Below are 20,286 nucleotides of genomic sequence, written 5' to 3' on the forward strand. Positions count from 1 at the left end.
ACATCGTTTATCTTCGGATGGGATAATGTTTTGTTTACGGACCTCAGTTTCTATGTTGTCTTCAGAGGGGATTTACAACTTTGCATAACAGCCAGAGTTGAATGCAGTGTAATAACTTTCTGATTGTTGGTTTGCAAAGATTACATGTGGTGTGGGTGAACTTATGATGGAGTGGAAGAGAGCTTCATAAATTTCCCACTTGGCCTGCTTTTCTTTTTTTTTTTGCTCTTTATCTGTATCACTACATGCTATCTGCTCATATCGTGTAAAAGGTCAATGTGAGACTCAGTAGTCTACAGACAGAGTTAACTGGGACGTCTGTGATAAACTCGACTCTGGTTTAAAAAAGAAAAAAGTTTCCATCTCCAGTCTGTGGTCTAAACCTCGATGTGTGTCGTGCACACTCCCCTCTTATTTCGCCTCACAGAGATTACAATTAGCATCACCGCACGCAACACCAGCACTGTAATGACTGAGATGATATAGATCTGAAAGAAAGATGCCTTTAAATGTTACTCATCGTTTTCACTTCAGACCAATACCAGTTCTTTCACCCTGGGCGAAATACGATCCACTTGAAACTGAAAAAGGAGGCCATATCTTGCTTCTTTTCCACTAATGCCAGTTTATTGAGAGCCAACCGCGGTGCGCAATGTTCTGCAATCTTTCCTGCTGGCAGTGAGGGTACTGCCTTTTGGAAAATGGTGTTGAAAGAGAGTTCTGTTCTTCGGGCTGCCCCGAGGCCATACTCCGTTCTTTATGGTTCTGTAAAACATTATCAGCTCTATGGAAACTGTACTGATATGTCATAGAAATGGATTGAGATTAGAATGGACATTGAACTGTTTGCCGCTGTCATTTGACTAGTGCAAAAGAAAATGGCGATTGTTGTTAGTTGTTATGGTGACAACACTCGTCATTGGGGTCATACTGTGTGTCACACTCACTCACTCACTAGAACTCAGTTTTGACCTTTTCTTAATCCTATTTTCCTTATTAGAAAGAAAATTACAACCCTGTTCCTATCCAAGTTTCTCCCTTTTACGCTTGTCCCTTTTGAGATTGTCTTAATTGTCTTGTTAATTCATCTTAAACACACAAACAAAAACAACAAAAAATAAAACCTCACCAACATCGCCAGTTGGTCTTATCAGGGCCAGGGCACACGCTGCATCTTTTACCACCTGGAAAATGCGATGGGTGCAACTCCTCTGCCTACTTTCTTCTGCCAGCGTTCAAGGGCATGGATGCAGGCTGCGCCAAATAAGCAACCAGCATCGTATCACAGCCTGTTTACCAGAAATCCTGGGTTCAAGGTTTATCAAGGTCTGCTTAGAGGCGTCGATTTTTGAGTGTGTCCACTGTTCTCTGTGGGACAGACGTAGAGCTCTGGGTAGCTAAGCACCAAAATGACCTGATCAATGGAAAAAAGGAATGATATCTGCTGGGTATGATTGGCAGTGTGTGTACAGGCCCTTCGTCATCTGGTTAGTTAGTCCACTGTTCCAGCAGATTGGTCAAAATAAATCCTTAATCCATAGAGTGAAATGTGATAATAGGCTGATCTGCATCAATTTACCTTTTCGGATTCCAAAATCTACCAGCCCCTAGAGAGATTACCATTGTTTTTTGGTTGGTGAGTGAAGCAAATCTAGCAGCCACTTGCATATTTTACCAGCATTTGGCTGGTGCCTGATGCTAATTTCCAACCCTAATCTGCCTGTCTGCTGTGTAATTTGAGTTTTCAGTTTGGACCTTGTCCCATCCACTAACATGGAGCGGGTGGGGGTGACCTATAACTGAAGCCAGCCACCATGGAGTGATAGAGATGTTTTGACTTTACTTTTGGAGAGCTGTTGTCCATCTTTATATGTAGTCTCTGAGCCGTTCTCACTCGTTCTTCAGAGGCCACTACAGTATGTTATGTTTCAACAAATATGCAATTAATGGCAACTAAAGAACTCGCGAAATAACATTTGCGGTTATCATTTAAAAACAAGCAGATTTGCTAATTTGAAAACGTACTACTACACTGCTCCATTGGTTGCTACTGCAAAACCTCACCTTACTGATGTGTCCATTTTGAAAAGATAATGGGTGGGTGTGTACAGTTTCCTGTACAGTAGTGCATGTGTATAATGCCATTCATTGCAACACTGTGAATTACAGTTGGCGTTATGTTGGAGCTGTGTCATCTTTAGTTAATGGTTTATTGAGAAATATGCACCATAGTATGTTCTGCTCTAGTGTTTTACATTAGAGGTCAAAGTACAGACCTGCAGTATATGTGTCTGTCTGAACTAATGCACACATATGTCGAAACATGTTCAACCTCACAGGGTGCATGTATTTCAGTGCACATCTATGTCTATAAAAACAGTGTTTACAGTATGCATGCAGAGATGTGTGTGCGTCAACAGGTCACAAGGTGCATTCGACTGAATGACCATCTTAGACAGTGAGTCAGACGACAGTAAGCGACTCTAATCTGGGCCACTGGGTTTGGGAGTTAAAAAAAAAAAAAGGAAAAATCAACTTCCATTTGGTTGTCATGGTGAGTCAGATCTAATTATGCAACAAGCAGTGGAAAATGGTTTTGGAGAGAGAGAGAAATGCAGGAGAATGAGAGAGGGAGCTGCTATCTGTGCCAGCTGATCTGTGAGGTATCAGCTTTAAATGTATTTATCCAGACACTGTTGGCTATAAGAACGCATTCTTATTAACAGCAATAGTTCCTGTATGGAGAGAATGAACTGCACTCACACATTCACATGGAAAAGTTTGCTCTTGATCATAGTGATGCTCTGCCACTGCCTTGCCCAAGGACACTTTGACAAAACACCCCATTCTCCAGAGGAAAATGTTGGCATTGTGCATTTCTGGAAACCATGAGTATGTGGCCTACATATCATATCAGCATTTCTAGATTTTTACATTTATTGCACCACTTTTGCGCTTCCAATTCAGAGAGCGTATTACTACAACGTAAGTTACTACAACTGAGCTCCTATAGCGAGCAGTGTCTCCTCTGCTTGTCTCACACCTATTGCACCTCGCAAGAGGAGGAGAGCACCCAATGACAGAGAAGTCGTGGACTGCGATTATCTTGAGCAGCATGCATGGAAATGATAACTTGTCTCTCTTTTTCCCTGATGGTCTGATTAAGTTGCTAAATGTGTTGTTGCTTTTTAGAAAGTAAGTCGCTAAGAGGGTCTGAAAGTCGCTAAATGGAGTGAGAAAGTCTTCTAATTGGCGACATCCTGAATCAACCTGCCAATCCTTCATCTCTCTCCTCCTCCGCTCCACCCTGAATTAACAGCCTCAGGCACTTCGCCCCCCATTCCCGGCCTCTTTTTCCCCCCATCCACCCTTGACCCACTCCCGGGACATTTGAGGTCATAACTTTTCCTCATCGTCCATGCTGGACCATGTCACTGGAAACCAGTCCAGGACTCGGTTATTAAGTCCAACAAAACTCCAGCACGTCTTAACCGAGCTCAAAGTGGCCAGCAAGGAGGCTCCGATTGGATCCACTTGACTTTGACGATTCTGTCTCTATTTTCTCTTTCGTTTGCTCTCTCTCTCTCTCTCCTACCTCTCTGGTATTTATGTGTTGGCAGTTGCCGTGGCGACAAGACACACAAACACTGTGGCGGTAGACAGGAAGTGCTGCGGAACCACAATGGCGTCACTGCGGCTCTCGCGCTCGCTCTCTCCTCTTTCTCTCTCTCTGTCTGCCTGAGCCAGCGTGCATGCTATTATCCTTAGTGAGCTACATGGAGACCACACTGCTCTCTTTTCTCTCAGTTCTCTCTCATTTCCCTCATTATTATTAGCATTGCTTTTTCAGCTGTGTGTGTCTCTTGCTCTCTCTTCAACTTTGTACCACATTAGCTGGAAAATCTCTGTCTGATTTGTGGTGTCTGGAATGCCTGGTGTTAGTTGATGTGCTGAAAAGCTGTTGGGCAGCGGCAGTTTTTTAAATGTTCGACCTGTCTGCAGGGCGTTCACTGTCAAGAAGCGGCTTCAAAACTGGGTCAAGAATGTGAATGTTTTGGGAGTTTGTGAGAGGCCTAGATGGGTGAAAAACATCAGTTGAATTTACGATTTATATTTAAGGGAGTCAGAGTACATACATGCTATATGTGCACTTTGTATATGATCCAGTGAGTCAACAGGTGAATGAGTAAGAGGCAGAAATAGCCGCAGAGAGAATAAAAGGAATGTGTGTGGTCCTATTGCAGACTCTTACATCAGACTGGCATTAGTGTACAGTGCACATCCCTCCTGTTCTCCCCTCTCTGTCTTTTTTACACATCCCGGCTCTAAATATACTCTTCTGGAAAAACCCCTTGAGAAGATACCGCCCTCTCCCACTCCACATGCTAAAAATATCCAGCCAAGACCACCTTTACAAACCCCTTTCTTGCTCAATTTTCTTTCTGCCCTCATTTGCTTGACTTTGACCCCTCTCAACGCTGATTCATTATCTTACACAACACAACTTTTATGCGATGTGACTCCTTACTTTTTCCTACTATTTTAACTCCCTTTCACCTCCTCCCTGTATCGCTCCCCTTTCTGATAGCGGCATCTCCTTCCAGTCCCTCAAGGCTGCTTGGCATTTCTGCTGACACAGACATCCAACCATCCATCCTTTCATCCAGCCAGCCAATCAGACATCCAGCCAACCGGTCTGTCGACCAACCAGCTGACCACCCAGTCAGCCAGCTGGCCAGCTGAAGCGCAGCCCAGCTATTGGGGTCTTGGCTGGCGGTGAAACCCGGTGAACAGATGAGTTCTCAGGTCACACAAACACAGAGGAAACAGAGGTGGATTTTCTTAAAGTCGGCTCATAGCACGGGAGCGGCTGAGAGAGAGAGAGAGAGAGAGTAAATCAAGGAGAGAGATGGAAAAATTAAAAACACATGTGGCAGAGTATCATCACAGAGCCTTCTATTTACAGCTTAAAGGCACAGTTGGTAACTTTTATGAAAATAACTTTCTGTCACATATGCTGAAATTGTCACAATATTCCGAGAGTAATACATAACACAGAAAAAAAACATCATGTCACCTCTGTTTGACTGCCTCCATAATCAACCGCGGTGCACCGAAAACAACCAAGCAGAGCCGGGGAGTGTCTTACACAGCTGTCAATCATGTCAGTCACTGCTGAACTGAACTGTGGTCAAAAACCTGTTCTCAGTCCAAACTTGTGAAATAGCGCCGCTCCGTCAGTGCAGTCGGCATAGGATGTTGATGCCAGAAGCCACGTTAAACATCCACATGCAACACGCACGGGCGGCATCACTTGGCAACGCAGCTGGATGAAACCGGTCGCGTGCACCTGAAAGGCTGAAGGACAGTGCCAGTAACCACATAATGTTAGGAGCACGAGTGTGGTCATAGGACAGGCGGATGGGTCCCACGAAAAACCAACTTTAGAGCAGTAGTCCGGAGTTTGTTTTTATGTGTGCATGTGTGTGTATGTGTGTGTGGTGGTAATGGTGGTGGGGGGGGGTCTACCATAACCATGTGCCTCTTTTGCCGAAAACTAACCATCTGTGACTTTGTTGCCTGATCCTAACCATTGTGACAGTCCACACTTTTCTGTGAACAGAAGGACCGTGCAGCTTCAGCCCACCATGTGCTTTAGTTGACATCACGGTAATGGGCTGCGTCATCCCACCATGACGTCATCCCACCACCAGGCTTTGTTGACATCACCTTAGCCTTGACCCCTAATGTAAACAGCTGACGCACAAGGATACCTAAAACGTCACAGGTTGACGCAGAAGGTCCTGACAGAGCAGCACCATGTGATGAGTTCAGAGTAAGAACATGTTGGGTCAAACTGCCAAACTAGGCAGCGCTGATCAAATATGTATCAACATTCTGTTACTGCAGTGGCCATTTCAGACACACATTTTAGTGTACTGTTTAGCTGTAAAATGAGAAAGTTGGCTCTGGCCAGTGGGCGGTGCTTGATGCTTTGGTCACCTATTTCCAATATGGTGGTGAGGTCACAAACATTCTCATTTTTCAAATTTGTGTGTGAATGGGTGCATATGACATGTAGTGTAAAAGGGCTTTGAGTGGTAGGAAGACTGGAAAAGCGCTATTCAAGTGCCAAAGGTCCATCCTTTTTTTTGGCTCTCTGCTTTTCATTTTCTCCTACTCCTCTATTTCTTTTTTGGGTGATGCCCTCTGCCAGGCGCGTATCGGACGCGGGGTACGCGTGGGACATGTCCCCCCACACTTTTTACAACCGTTTAATGCATTTGTAACCTCTCCTACATCGTTTTTCCGAGCGGTATACAAACGCACCATGAATAGGCGGTGGCGTACACGCGCTGTCTTGTTGTGATCACGTGACGCATTTGAGACGCGCGCGGGCAGCACTTCTCTGAACTGTCAGTTTTACGTAAAGTACCCTAAATAATATGCAGCAAACCAACCGGCAAGAGGCAAAAACCCCTGCACGCCTTCTTCTGAACAAACCGTGTAAGTTGAATAACGCTGCTGCCTGCTGATAATGTTCGCCAAATGATATTAAATGAATTAGACGCCAGTATAGCTCGATAACACTAATGTTATTGTTAGCTATGGCCGGCTAGCTAGCGTCATGCTAGGAGTAGCATGAAGCTAGCTAGCTCCTTAATTTCTGCACAGAGTATGTGCTCACTATTGCTTTGCACACATTTTTAAATCTTTAATGCAACAACAGAAAGAGCAGGGAGGAGAAGAAGGTGGACCAGAAGGCAACACTGATGGTCATGCAAGGGCTTTACAGGTGAGGAGAGATTATAATTGGCTGAGAAAATATATCTGCAGCATAAAAGTGACTTTGAGATTGATTTCCACAGCAATTTCACAACTACTACTCTTAATTTTTTTAAAAAAATCTGTATTATTGCAATTGACAGAGCAGGAAGGCAGCGTGCAGTGGTCAGGACAGAGACCAGGCTGCAGCACTGAGGCTTCACAGGTGAGGAGAGATTGTAACTCATGGCTAAAGGGAAATATATTTATAGAATATCGCCACAGCTATTTCAGAATTACTCTTCTAAAATTTCTTTGCACATATTTTTTGTCTGTATTGCAATAGATAGAGCAGGGAGAAAGCAGCACACAGCAGTCAGGACAGAGACCAGGCTGCAGCACTGACCATCAGTCCGAGGATTCACAGGTGAGGACAGATTATAACTGGCCAAAGACACGTCTGTAGGATAAGAGTGCCTCTGTGATTAATTAAATTACTGAACTTTTCATGTTCAGTGTTGTCCCATGACACTTAATTATCTGGCTACTTAGAGGGTCATTCTGTGTCAACGAGACCTGAGCTTGGCAGCTCAAACTTTTGGTTTTTATAGTATGTGATTTTGATAGTTTTAAAGAACTTGAGTGGGTCCACGGGTGCCATACTGTGGCTGTTTGTAGTTATTTGAGGCGAAATTGAATGTGAGAGGATGATCAATTGCTCAATAAAAATCAGCTTATTCCTGAACAATTTGTCCCTCTCACCCATGCTGTCATGACTGACAGTGACAGGTAGGTAGCAGACAGCGGAAAACAAAGCTGAAAGCAAAGTACGAGTGTTGTTGGTTCGGATGTCCTGATCTGTGTGACATTAGTGCATTCAGCATTCGGTAAATAATTTGAAAAAATATGTTACCATATGTGATTTTGGGAAAAGATAAATTCTAAAATTTGTGCTCCCTATGTCAGCATTTTAAAAGATTGATTTAAGGTATTTAAATACCAGTTAAGACTCTGTTTTATATAAATTCAGTGCCCTTTAAGACTTTTTACAGGGACGATACAGGTTGAAACAGCAATTAGAATAATAATAATAACATTTTTTATAAAGCACCTTTAAAAACTGAGTTTACAAAGTGCTTTGACAAACAAGACAAAGCACAAGCAAGAAGAGTTTCTTGCAGAGCCAGATGATAATACAGAATTAAGACCAAACAAAATTTAAACGAGAGTTAAACAAGGAGGAAAAAATTACAACACAAAAATAACAACAGCAATGCACACCAATAAGAGTAGGTACAATTCAGAGAATATTAGCAGTAAACACAGGAATAATAGTACTAACAATAAAATTAAACATGATGGGGAAAGAACAAAAGAACATATTAAAAGAAAAATTAAAAACGAAACTGCAAACTAGACGAATCACTGAGAACTGAATGCTGGTAGAAATGTTGTTAATGGCACTGCAGTTATAAAAAGAGGAATAAAGAAGTGAACTATTACGAAAAAAAAGTTAAGAATGAAATGTAGTTGTGCAACTGGCCGATGGTTATGTTTGTCTTTCTGTTTGAGGAAGTGATTACAAGTAGAGTACAGTACACGTAAGACAGTAATTTTCTTTGTTTGTGGTGGTCAACGAGAGAGGAAGCCTATCTGTGGCCATATGGCGTTTCTGTTCCTCTGTTCAACCGCTGACATCATGTGGAGTGACACACAGCCGGGTGACTTCCTCCGTCTCATTAATCACTTGTGTGTTAACAGACGCACACACTCCCCAATTCCTGTACCCTTTACAGCTCCGCACCACATTCCCCTCTCCCTCGTTAGCTTCCCCGCTCCGACATCAGCCTTCAACGCTGTTTCCCAGCTGGCCTGCCCACTTAGCGCTGACCTTTGACCCTGCCCCCTCTATCCCCAATAAAACTTCTAACCTCTGTGCCATTTCTTTCTCCACCTGCTGCTCACCTGCTGTATGGGGATGAAACCAGAGCGGGGAAGAATCTGTCTTTAAACACGCCCGGAGAAAAAACGGACTGATTTTTATTGAGAAAGGCATCTTGTTTTTTTTTAACTGGAGCTCTGTTCAAAGTTGCAATATGTACTTTGGCTTTGCTGCTGTTGCTAAACTCCAAAAATAGGTGAAATAACCCACGGCCGTTGGAGGGCAGGTGATACTTTTAGTGTGTTATCTCTACGGAGATAAAACTGACAAGAAGGATCATCAACACTGGCCTCTGATTGGCTGTTTCGGGCTGAACTTTCGAACACTGGAGGTACAGAGAGAGACTGAAGTAGGAGAAAGTTGCACACAAAGAAAATGAGATACATTTGAATTGTTCTAGATTTTGGAAGAGTTCATGTGTTAAACTTTAAATGGCAAACATATGTATTACTGTACTTTCAGTATGACTTTCTGCAGTGGTGGCAAATAACCTTGCACCTAAATTTGGTCATTATTCACAGTTTAAGTACCAAAGCTTTAGCAGTATTTCCAGGGGTGGATTATGAGACATTTGGCCCCTGGGCACAGATATGCAAAAGGCCCCCCTACCTCTCCTACACAGGAGCAAAACACAGACTTTGTGGAGGTTTTGCCTATTTTAATTGTTGTTTTGCGTCCTTATGCATCTTTTTGTGGTTTTGTGTGTCTTTGCGATAATGTTTAGGGGTTTTTTTTTGCCTCTGTAGTCATTTCATGTCTCTCAGCAGTTGTTTTGCTTGTTTTATTTTGTCTCTTTGCAGCTCCTTTGCATCTCTTTGTGGTCTTTTTTTTGTCTCTTTCTGGTAATTTTAGGTCTTTTTTGCCTCTTCGTAGTCATTTTGTGTGTCTTTGTGGGGGTTTTTGCCCATTTTTGTAGTTATTTTGTGTCTCTTTGCAGTTCCTTTACATCTTTTTGTGGTCTTTTTGTGACTCTTTGTTTTTTTTCTTTTGTTTGTTTTTGTCTGTTTGTAGTCATTTTATCTCTCTGTGTGATTGTTTTGCCCATTTTTGTACTTATTTTGTGTCCCGTGTAATCTTTTTGTGTCTCTTTGGGGCTGTTACTCCCCTTTTTTGTAGTTTCATGTCTCTTTGCAGTTCTTTTACATCGCTTAGTGATATTTTCATCTCTCATTGTCATAATTTTATGTCTTTTTGGTTGTTTTATATCTCTGTAGTCATTTTGTGTCTCTGTCTGTCTGTTTTGCCTGTTTTTGAAGTTATTGTGTACCTCTTTGCAGTTCCTTTGCATCACTTTGTGGTCTTTCCTCGTCTTTTTCTTAGTCTTTGAGGTTGTTTTGTGTCTTTTTGTGGTCATTTGTGTCTCTTTGCGGTTCTTTTGCATCTCCTTATGGTCTTTTGTGTGTTTTTGTCATAACTGTTTGTCTTTTTGGTCATGTTTTGTCTCTTATTGGTTGTTTTGCCACTTTTTGTAGTTATTTTGTGTCTCCTTGCAGCTCCTTTGAATATCTTTGTGGTCTTCTTCTGTCTTATTCTGTTAATATTGAGTCTCTGCCTGGTCGGTAATTTGAGGGACATTTTGCAGATGAAGGCCACAGGGGCCCCTGACACTTTGAGCCCCTGGGCTTGTGCCCGGTAGGCCCAAGCAGTGATCCATCCATGAATCATGCCATTAAAGCTGACCGGATTGAACTGAATGAAGAGCACAAGAAAAAAAAAAAGATGGAAAGAGTCATAAAGCCGCTGAGTGGAAGTTAGCAGTCAGCTCTGTGAAGTGGAGCGGTGAGAACTTTCAATATATCAACTTTTACGATTCTGTAAAAACACAATGATACATCTTTGCCGGGAGATTAAGGGGTCTGCACGGAGGTCTATTTTCTGCCACTCTGTCAGGGTCAACAGAAGCCAAAACACACATTCAGTGGGGGATGAGCCATAGTCTTTAACTGTGCGTAAATCACAGCCTACACACACAAATCTGCAGACTCCTCAGTGTAAATAAAGTTAGTCATCTCCATCAACTTAAGGACTTCTCTACTGGAACAACAGGTCATGGGAAAATAAACCATCAGTCAGAAGGGACACGAGAACAATCAGACATTACTTTCACACTGCGAAAACATTAGTCAGAAAAACTCTCTGCTTTCTTAAACTTGTTATTTTTTTCTAGTGTGTCGCTAAAAAAGATTTACAGAAGCGTGTTGAGCACAACCAGGTGGCCTTCCCAAACGTGTAGGCGTCAGACAATAAATGGGTGGTTTAGCGAGTTAAGCCAAGGTGTGCACAAACTGGGTGTGTCTGTGTGTGTTTCCGCTACCCCCACCCATGTGAAGGGCGCTCTTGGGAGATGGTATGTGCCCGCACCCGTGCCCCTCTGGTGCTTCGGCTTCCCTCCATTTTGGCGCGCGCACGCTCCCGTCTCATCTCTTTGTTTTTTTTCTCCTTTCATCTCTTACTTGCAACTTTTCTTTTTGTTTCTTGATTTTTCGGGTTCAGCACAAATCACCCAACTCGTTCTCTCTCTCTCTATCTTTTCTTTTTTCTGCCCTCTCGCTCTCCCTCTCCGTGCATGTTGGTGTAGCTGTCCTTATTTGGCTTCCCTTTGAGTGAGTGGGAGTGCGAGTATGAATGTGACTGTGTGTGTGTGTTTCCTCCTGACTGTGAGTCACTGCTTGTCTGACTCACGAGCGCTAACAAAAACACACAGTTGCCATGGGGACACACACACCCCCTCCTCCTCCTCTCCCATCTCACTCTGTCTCCCCCTCCCTGTCAATCTCTGGTTTCTCTCTCCTTGCGGGCACCGCTGCATCCCAGGCAGCCCTGGCACTGTTACATGGGTGGCACTCGAACTTGGGTGGGACGGCGATGGAAAAAAACAAAACAAAAGTAAAGGTGAAAACTGAAAAACAGAAGGTTTATACTGAAAATTTTAAGTCCAGCAGCCTGCAGGAAGACAGAAACCTTTGGGTGCAAAACAAGCAATCATCTATCATCAATAGTAAGTAGAAATGCCTGTATTGGTTGAGACAGGCTAAACAGAAAGTGCCCACCTGTGGCTCTATTCTCTGCCTCTGTTCTCCTGCTTTTACTGCCCCGAAATCACAGAGCGCTTTGAACTGGGCCTGTCCTTTCATGTGCTGGCGTCACTACTCGGCCTTGCCGTAACCTCCAGGGAGCTTGATAATGTGCCCACGTGTGGCATTACATTTCCACAAAGATCAGGTAGGGCACTGGATGTACCCACAGCCTCACGCTACCAGGGTTTGGCTTAGCCTACTTCCTGGATGGTAAATGCTGAAGATGCGCCACCTAGTGGACACACAGGATGTTTTAGTTTCTTCCTAACTGACAGATGTTGTTCTTGTCCATTTTTGGTACATAGTGTCATAGTCGCATTAAGATTTCTGGCAGCATGTGAACGACTGACTGATCATGTGATCCGTCAAATCTAGTTGTTGTCTGTTCTACCAAAGAGACATTTTCCCGATTTTATTTAACTCTTTAACACCAGGATCAACATTAGTTTTTTGTGCTGCTTTCAGATGTCTTTTTTACGAGCATTTCAAACTCTGAAACCTGAAAAACTTGTTTTTATTTCTTTCAAAAACATGGGAAATACAAATAGATCAACTTGGCAAGAAATACCACATAAACTGCAGAAAACAGTAAAAGGTGATAAGGAAATGATCTGAAAATTAGCTGGGGAGGATTATTAAAAAAATATCTTAATACTACTTTTTAAAAAAAAGGAAAAAAATATATTTATTTCTTTCTTGAGGTCTTTTTAAAAATCTTTTTCTTTCTTGTTATTTGACGGTAATTGTCTTGCAACTTTTTACTCATTTCTTGCTAATTTTTGTCCATTTCTTGATAAGTTGCTCTTCCAATGTCTTAGAAATTAATTGAGCCAATTTGCTCAGGTTTCAAGGGATTAAGTAACTGTTCAAGGCCCAAAGTGGTAAAATTATCATTTTTTTTCCCACAAATATACCTAAGATAAAAGTATAAAACACAAACACAAATCTGTGTTTTCCTCTTCATTAATGATTTCAGGACCCCTCAGATTAATAAAGTCACACTGTGGCCTAACTCTGGTTTAGAATCACCGGACTAAACTACTTAACTGTCTACTTGTAGGATTTTTGTTTTTTTTAACTGATACTTTTACTTCTTTAACTTTCATGTGGTATCTGTTTCAAAGTAAAAACAAAAGTCATAAAAAGGTCCTGGTAATTGTTTATGATGGGCTGACGAGACAGTGGGTCCCCGGGCACAGATCTTGTAGTAGTTTTTTGTGACTTTGTAGTCATTTTGTGTTTCTTTGTGGTTGTTTTGCCTCTTTTTGTAAGTACTTTATGTCTATTTGCAGTTCCTTTGAATCTCTTCGTGATAATTTTGTGTCCTGTTGTGTTCATTTGGAGTGTTTTCTTGGTCATTCATTTGAGTGACATTTGCAGGTGAAGGCCAGGGGGGCCCTCTGACTCTTTGGGCCCCTAGACTTGTGTCCCTTAGGCCCGTTTGGTAATTCATTCACAGCGAAAAGTTAAAAGTTGCCTCTGAAAAGTAAAAAAAAAAAAGATTTTATGCTAACATGCTTATGGTGGATCCTCTTGTGGTGATTTCCGCGTCCAAACTTTTACCTTCAGCGAGGTGTGTGAGGACTTTCTGATGTTTGTGAAGACTTTCAGGGGTGCAGTTGGGCCACAGAGGACTGGTTTTACTATGACTTTGAGAATGAACACCCAGAGAAGTTAAATCTCGAGCAGATGGTGAAAGACTTCGAGGATGCACAACAACATATACAGTAAACTCTCTGTACAGATGAGAATACAAACAACCACTGAGTTGCCTAGAAGCAGTTTTGCGTGTCCACTACGCAGTAAAAAAACGGCAAAGTTTCACCTTTGATGTAACGTGTTTATACTCTGAACACATCTCTGCGTTGTCCGCATTGGTGACAATTTATTCTGCTGTTGTTGGACATCACACCCGTCCTGGTGTCCAAAGACTTTTTATTTATTAGTAAGGATTTCCATGAGCACCTGAAAACGAGCAGGATATTACATCAAGAAGCCTTTATTATAGTGGCTAAATACTACGATTTCTCCTCGTTTTTTTCATGGTATTCACACTTTTGGATTGCCTGGATTTCCTTCCTGTCTATCCTTTTCATTCCCATTTTCCACGAACACCCGACACAAGTTTTTGACCTACATGTGATTATAGTCTACAGAGCAACCGGTCATTTTTCTCTCTTTTTTTTTTTAACTTTTTATTTTATTTTATCATTTTTGTGTAATTTCTTGAGTTTCTTCTCTTTAATTCTGGTCAAACTACACTGATGAGGGTGGCTTTATAGTTATAGCTCATAATCAGTTGTATACACTGGCTGCCGTTCATGGAAACTGAATTTATTGTTGGTTTTGGCTCTTTTTTCTGATGTTGATAATCAGTCACAGTTATACAATACATTTTAACTGACCTACTTTTTACTTTTAGTTACATATATTTTTGCACTTGTACTTTTATTTGAATACAATATTCTTGTACTCATTTACTTCTGAAAATCTTTAGTTGTTAAAATCTGCCTCAGTCAGCTACAACAGCAGTGCTGTCTACACATTAATGCATCAGTATTAAAAATCTAACACCCTAACTCTATAATACATTAGAAAAGGTGGCAATTTTCTGCCCAACCAATTTTATTACATTTAAAAGTTTAAGTAAATTTTGCTAATTTAACTTGTGAACTTTTAGGATTTATCATTTTAAATGAAAGACTTTTATTTGCATTGGAGTATTTTTACATTGTTGTTTCAGTACTTCTACTTCAGTAAATCATCTGAGCACTCATTTCTCCACTGTCTTATCTAAGACTAAATACACAGACCGCATAAAGATGCAGACACATACAGAAAATACAGCCATACTACACACCTCAACACATCCACTCACGAAAGCCTCCGTCACGTCATGTTCACACGAATACACTTCTGACCTCTGTTTAACCTTTGCGTGGCCTGAAAGCTCACAGCAGCTGGCTGGTGCTGAATTGTGAGAACAGGCTGAAACTGAAACTGAACGCCGGCATAATCCTCAGCAAGAGAGATGGAGAGAGAGAGAGCGGGGGTTGAGAGGGAAAGAAAGAGAGGAAACGAGCGATATTGTAGTAAAAGAGAGACCAGTAAAAAGGAGGAATGTGAGAAAATGATAGTTTCAGTTGCGTAAAGAGGTTCAAAACAACGTGCGGGCTTGCAGAGCGTGTGAGAAAAATGGAAAAGAAAATGTTGAGAATTCAAGAGACAAGAGGACAGACTAGAGAAGGCATGAGAGACAATTTAATATATTCAAAAAACGCCATTGTCACACTTTATTGAAAAAAATGCAACCTGCCATATATACTGTATGCTTTTACTGTATATACATCAGCCATGGTGGCATAGAGTTTTTTGTTGTGACTGTCAGGACATACAGAGCGAGCCACACTGCACCCACAGACTGACATACGAAGATGAGGACACGAATGTTAGCGACGGCTCTGTAAAAGGTGTGAATGGGTACAAAAAAGACAACAGGTCAACAAAATTGACTCCCCCAACTTGCTGTAATGCATCGTACCAACACTGCATGGGTTGCAGCATGTGCACCATCTCAACAGACACACAGCTCGTGCTCCAAATGTGTGTATGACAGCTGTGCCTGTGTGTGTGTAATAATCCTCGGTAAGCTTCGTGGCTCCCACAGTCTCTTTCACTCGATCCTCCAGGGCATCTCTGACCTCACTGTGCAGCTTCTACCCCACGACCTGCTCACACTCTGCTCAAACTTCAGCTGACCACATCCTTTAAACGTGCCTTCTGCTGCCGCTCGCTGCACTTTTAAATCTTAACCCCCCCATCCCCCCCTCTCTTTCCTTTCCCTTTTTTGTAATTAAAGGAATCGTACATTATTTGCTGTCTGGTGGGAAGTTATATGAGAAGACCTGTCCCACTTTTGTGTCTGTAGGGTAAATATGAAGCTAATGTGAGCAGCCAGTTAGCATAAAGACTAGAAACAGCTAGCCTAATGCCTCTAAAGCTCACTAATTAAAGGGACAGTTCACCACAAAAACAGAAACATGCATTTTTCTCTTACCTATAGTCTTAATTATCAAGCTATAATATTTTGGTCTGAGTGTTGGAGATATTGGTTATTGAGATGTCCCCCCCCCCTGCAGAAAAGGGAATTAGATGGCTTGTGGTGCTCAAAGTGCCAAAAAAATCCATTAAAAAAGCCCAACAAGAGCAAAGTGTCTTTCCTGAAATCACGACCCAGTTACTCAAGATAATCCACAGACGTTGTTTTGAGCATGCAAGAATTATTATTTTCTTCCTATCAAACTACACCCACCACCTGTATTACTAGGGAGAATGAAGCGTGCATTTCAAGAGCATTTTAATTTTTAAGAACGCTATGCGCACAAGAAGCCTAGCACCATCTAGTCCCATTATTTCTTTATTTTTCTTTCTTTTTTGTTATTTTTTGTTGTTTTTAGTTGAGGGTTTCTGTTGGTATAAGCCTCTCCTAATCTATTTCTTAAATTTTACCTGTTTGGATTTTATGCCGTTATGTGTGTGAAACAGCAACAACAAAAAAACAAAAAAACAACTGTATCCAGACATCCCCACGGCCAATATCTCCAGCATTTGCCAACTCACACCAAAACAATCTAGACTGATAAATATCAAAACAGGAAAGATGAAAAATATGTATTTTTAATTTTGGTTATACTGTTCCTTTATAATGTTATCTCTTGTTTGTTTAATCCGTACAGAAAACAAAGTGTTAAAACGATAATTTGCACTTTTGTGCTGAACTGTTTCTAGGTCGGAAGCTGCTGCTGAGCAACCAATGGGTATCTCCAGGATGTTTCTTTCCCTAACTAAGAAACAGGCCGACACAGCCCCAGTGAAACAGCCAGAATAAACACCCACTCTGTTTAGTTTAAACGCTGAAAGGAGAGTGTATTTGTGGTGTCAGTTTGCCCTCTGCTGTACACATCAAGCGTTCAAGTATTTACTCCTTCATATAATTTGCCTGAGAGAACATTTCTTTCTTTGACCTTCCAGTTTCCCGTGTTTTCTTTATCATTATGTTAGTGGTGCTTTCCTTGGTTATGCACATGTGGAGCACTTTAGGAAAAGAGGTTAGTGGTGATACGTTTATTAAGACTGAAAGCTAAAATAACAAGTAAAGCCGGGCTAATCTGATGATCAGTTAAAGCTGGGGTAGGCAGTTTATGGAAAATATGTTATAATAAACTTTGAACATATTGTTATTTAAGTGGACTGAGAGGAAAGAAGGATTTTGCACCTCTTCTTGACTCTGTTTCCAGGCTTTAGAAAATCTAGCCCTGACGAGAGACTTTGCCAATAGTTTAGCCTTCTGCTAATCGGAGCGAAAGGCTTTAAGATGTAGATAACTTCAGCGAATCAGTTTGTCCTCCACCTCACTTAAAATCCAGCCAGCACAAACCGTAACAGCAGGGGATCAGACAGCCCCAACTCCTTGCTAGATCAGCAAACTTCCTGTTGCTACCATTATGCAGGTTAGACCAGCCAGGTGTTTTTTCAAATTCTGCTGTTTTTTGGCCTTTTCCAGATTTCTGCCTTATCCTGATGTAACCCCCTTAAAACCTGAGCAAACTGGCGTTATTTCTTTAAAAAAGGGAAGAAGGAAATGAGAAACGAAAGAAGAAATTACAAGAAAATAACCTGAAAAAAGTGTAAAAAAAAAATTAAGTTAAAAAAGAAGAAAAAATACCTAAAAGAATTGCTTAAAAAGTATTATAATTCTGTAACATAATTTTAAACATGTAATTTTGATAGCCTAATTAAATAGGTTGTTTTTTCTTAGCGTTCTTTGTTTTCACTAGACCTTTAAAAAAAATTGTGACCTACTAATAACTTCTAATTTGTGGATCATTTCCTACCAAGTAGCTCGTTGCATTTTTTTTTCATGTTTTTGAAAGAATTCACACCAATGTGCCCAGGGTTTAAAGGTTTAAATACTTGTGAAGGCATCTAAAAGAAAAAAAAAAAGTGACTTTGCTCCAGGTTTCAAAGGGTTAATTAACTCTAGGTACAAAATAAATGTAGGAAACATTAAACACAACCAGCACACACCGCCATCCTTTTTTTGTCAGAGATTATTATCAAAAGTGTGTGTGGGCTGGAGGTGGAGGGTCTCGACTCTTTCACAGTGATCTTCTGCCATCTTTGGGCTTCCTCTGACCGATGGGCCAAAACTCCCACAGCGTCCACAATCATTAATGTCACAGTGTCCATAAAACTCTCTAAAATGCAGTCCATGATGATGGGATACTGTTTTTTTTTTTTTTTTTTATAGTTGTTTATAATTTTTTTTTTTAAATATAAAAATAACTGTCTCCCTCATTTGTTTGAGTCTCTGGGAGAATGGGATGATTAAAGTAGAGAAAAAGTGACAGGGATTCAGGCAAAACTGTGAAAATGTTCCCCCATCTGATAGAAGTCCATGTATGTGGAGCTTTTTAAGATGCTCCTCCTTCTGAACAGTGTGATTTTAGCAAAGTGTACACAGTTTTTGCAGTCAGCCAGCACTTTATTTTGAAGAGGGATAAGTAGGTGTTAAAGAGTCTCTGAAGTGGTTTAAAAAAGTGAAACCCATCGCACAACCTTTTCCTTTCGTCATGTTGGAACAAAATATCTTCTGTTGTATGAGGGAGAGAGCTGCGGAGAGCTCGTATCTCTGGTGTTTATTGTGTCATTGGAGCGAAAAGTCTCAAAAGTTGCTGAACAGCTCGTATTTCTTCATCCAGTCCATCTGCGGCGCCTTCTTCTTTTCTTTGGCGTGGACCTTCAGCTTTTCTTCTGCCGCCGTAGCGCTCAGACTCAGGCCCATCTCAGCGAAGGGGTCCATCAGCCGGCCGCCGTCGTCATCCGCCAGCTAGATGGGGAATATGATTAAAAATGGAACGAGAGATTAAAAAGGTTGAGGGTGCTGAGTATCATGTGAAAGATAAAAGGTCAAACAGACATGATCACGTGTCCAGGCCCACCTGTGTGCTGTTGCCCTGGCTGCTGAGGTCGGAGTGTGTGGACCTGATGGACTGTGTGGTGGAGCTGCCGTTGATCTGAGGGTTCGGGGAGCCGTTGGAAATGGACGGACCATCGTAGTCTGAAAAACCAAACAAACAGTGAGCACAGAGAGCAATAAATGCCAGTGCACTTTCTGGTCTTTGGATTTTCCATTCAGAAACAGCAATGAAGAAACAAAAAACAAATAGTGATTTGATCTGAATCCCATTTTCAGTGCAGAATCCCCTGACATAACAGAAAAACCCCTGACGTCCCCATAGTCATACAACAAATGCAAATTATTATTAATATTAGCATATCAACAGCATTAAAACTGTACATTTATGCACAACCAGATGCCCTGTGTTTAGTATTTGTAGTAAAGCACTAATTTACAACACCTGTCCACAGGAGGAACAAATAAATGAATAAAATTATGGTAATTTGTCATATTAATTTAATATTATAATTACTTTTGGTAATTATTATATCAGGCAGCGCTAAGTGGTTACCTGTAGTAGCAAAGCAGTTTTTTTTTTTTAATCAGTACATTGGGGAGACTGTTTTGAGTGTATTTGAATCCTGGTGAGTGTGTGTCCAGGTTAATATATTTTAGAATTACAGCCTTGTAATTCAATACATTCATTAGACCTTTTGTTAGTACAGTCCTACCTCTGAGATGGCTGACTGTGGGGACGACCCCCCTCCTCTTGAAGTGTTCGTCTGTGTCCGGGTCCACCACCAACAGCCAGGTCTCATCTCCCCCTTTCTTGATGAAAGCCACCACCTCTGCGTGCCGCATGCCCTCGATGTTCACACCGTTCACCTGGAAAACACAAAGAAAAATTCAGGGTTTCTGGTGAGGAGGGAGGACATTTGGTTTTGTAAACTGCCGCTTATAGCTCTTTATGGCTCTTAAAGCACACTGTGAAAGTTTTTAGGTGATTTTACATGTCCTCTGGATGTCCACAGATGTTGGTAAACACAGTTAACCACAAGGGACTAAGAAGCTAAACTAAAACATTATGCATGTTCAGATAAAACCATCCATAGTATCTGGTCAGATAGCAATTTCTGTTTCATGATTAGGACATGATTCTCATTACAGTGTGTAAGTATGTAGGTAAGTAAGCGTGTAGCGAAAATAAAAATCAGCTGCTTTGCTTTCAGTTTTTACTGAAATTAAACTGAATCAAATCAGAATCTTTCTAAAGAAAAGTCCCAAATCTTTTAGGTTTTTAAAATAATGTTTCAATCAGATAATAATATATATCCATTTGTTTATCCTTCTGTGCTATTTGCCAAAGAAATCTGATGCAATCGAGTAAATGTTCTGGTGTTGGTCTTACATTCAGAGTTTTAGAGAACACATTTTCTTTGGCTTTGTTGTTTTTTTTTTAGTGCGCCCGCCAAAATGTAAACAAATAGCAAAGTTATTGTTGGGATTCTTGATTTGCGATTAGAGCAGTCCACATTATTCTG

The 20,286-nt window shown here is 41.3% G+C and overlaps 1 protein-coding gene and 1 long non-coding RNA gene across 2 annotated transcripts in view; one reads left to right on the forward strand and one right to left on the reverse strand.

Moving 5' to 3' along the window:
- Positions 1-6,368: 6,368 nt before the first annotated feature.
- LOC148186493 (uncharacterized) lies at positions 6,369-19,600 on the forward strand. Its single transcript, XR_015779672.1, has 5 exons — positions 6,369-6,507; positions 6,731-6,796; positions 6,930-6,991; positions 7,112-7,192; positions 19,471-19,600. It is a non-coding gene; the product is annotated as an uncharacterized LOC148186493 (long non-coding RNA).
- The window catches only part of LOC121956267 (Na(+)/H(+) exchange regulatory cofactor NHE-RF2), a 43,031-nt gene continuing 39,005 nt past the window's right edge, over positions 16,261-20,286 (reverse strand). Inside the window, exons 4-6 of the mRNA XM_042504402.2 lie at positions 19,477-19,630; positions 18,786-18,904; positions 16,261-18,673 (exon numbers count right to left, since the gene is read on the reverse strand). Coding sequence (XP_042360336.2) covers positions 18,509-18,673; positions 18,786-18,904; positions 19,477-19,630 — 438 coding nt within the window. The 3' untranslated portion in view covers positions 16,261-18,508. The remainder of the gene's footprint in view (positions 18,674-18,785; positions 18,905-19,476; positions 19,631-20,286) is intronic.

Source organism: Plectropomus leopardus, chromosome 18 (genome assembly GCF_026936395.1).
Source record: "Plectropomus leopardus strain MGB_pleo_1.0 chromosome 18, ASM2693639v1, whole genome shotgun sequence".
NCBI lineage: Eukaryota > Metazoa > Chordata > Actinopteri > Perciformes > Serranidae > Plectropomus > Plectropomus leopardus.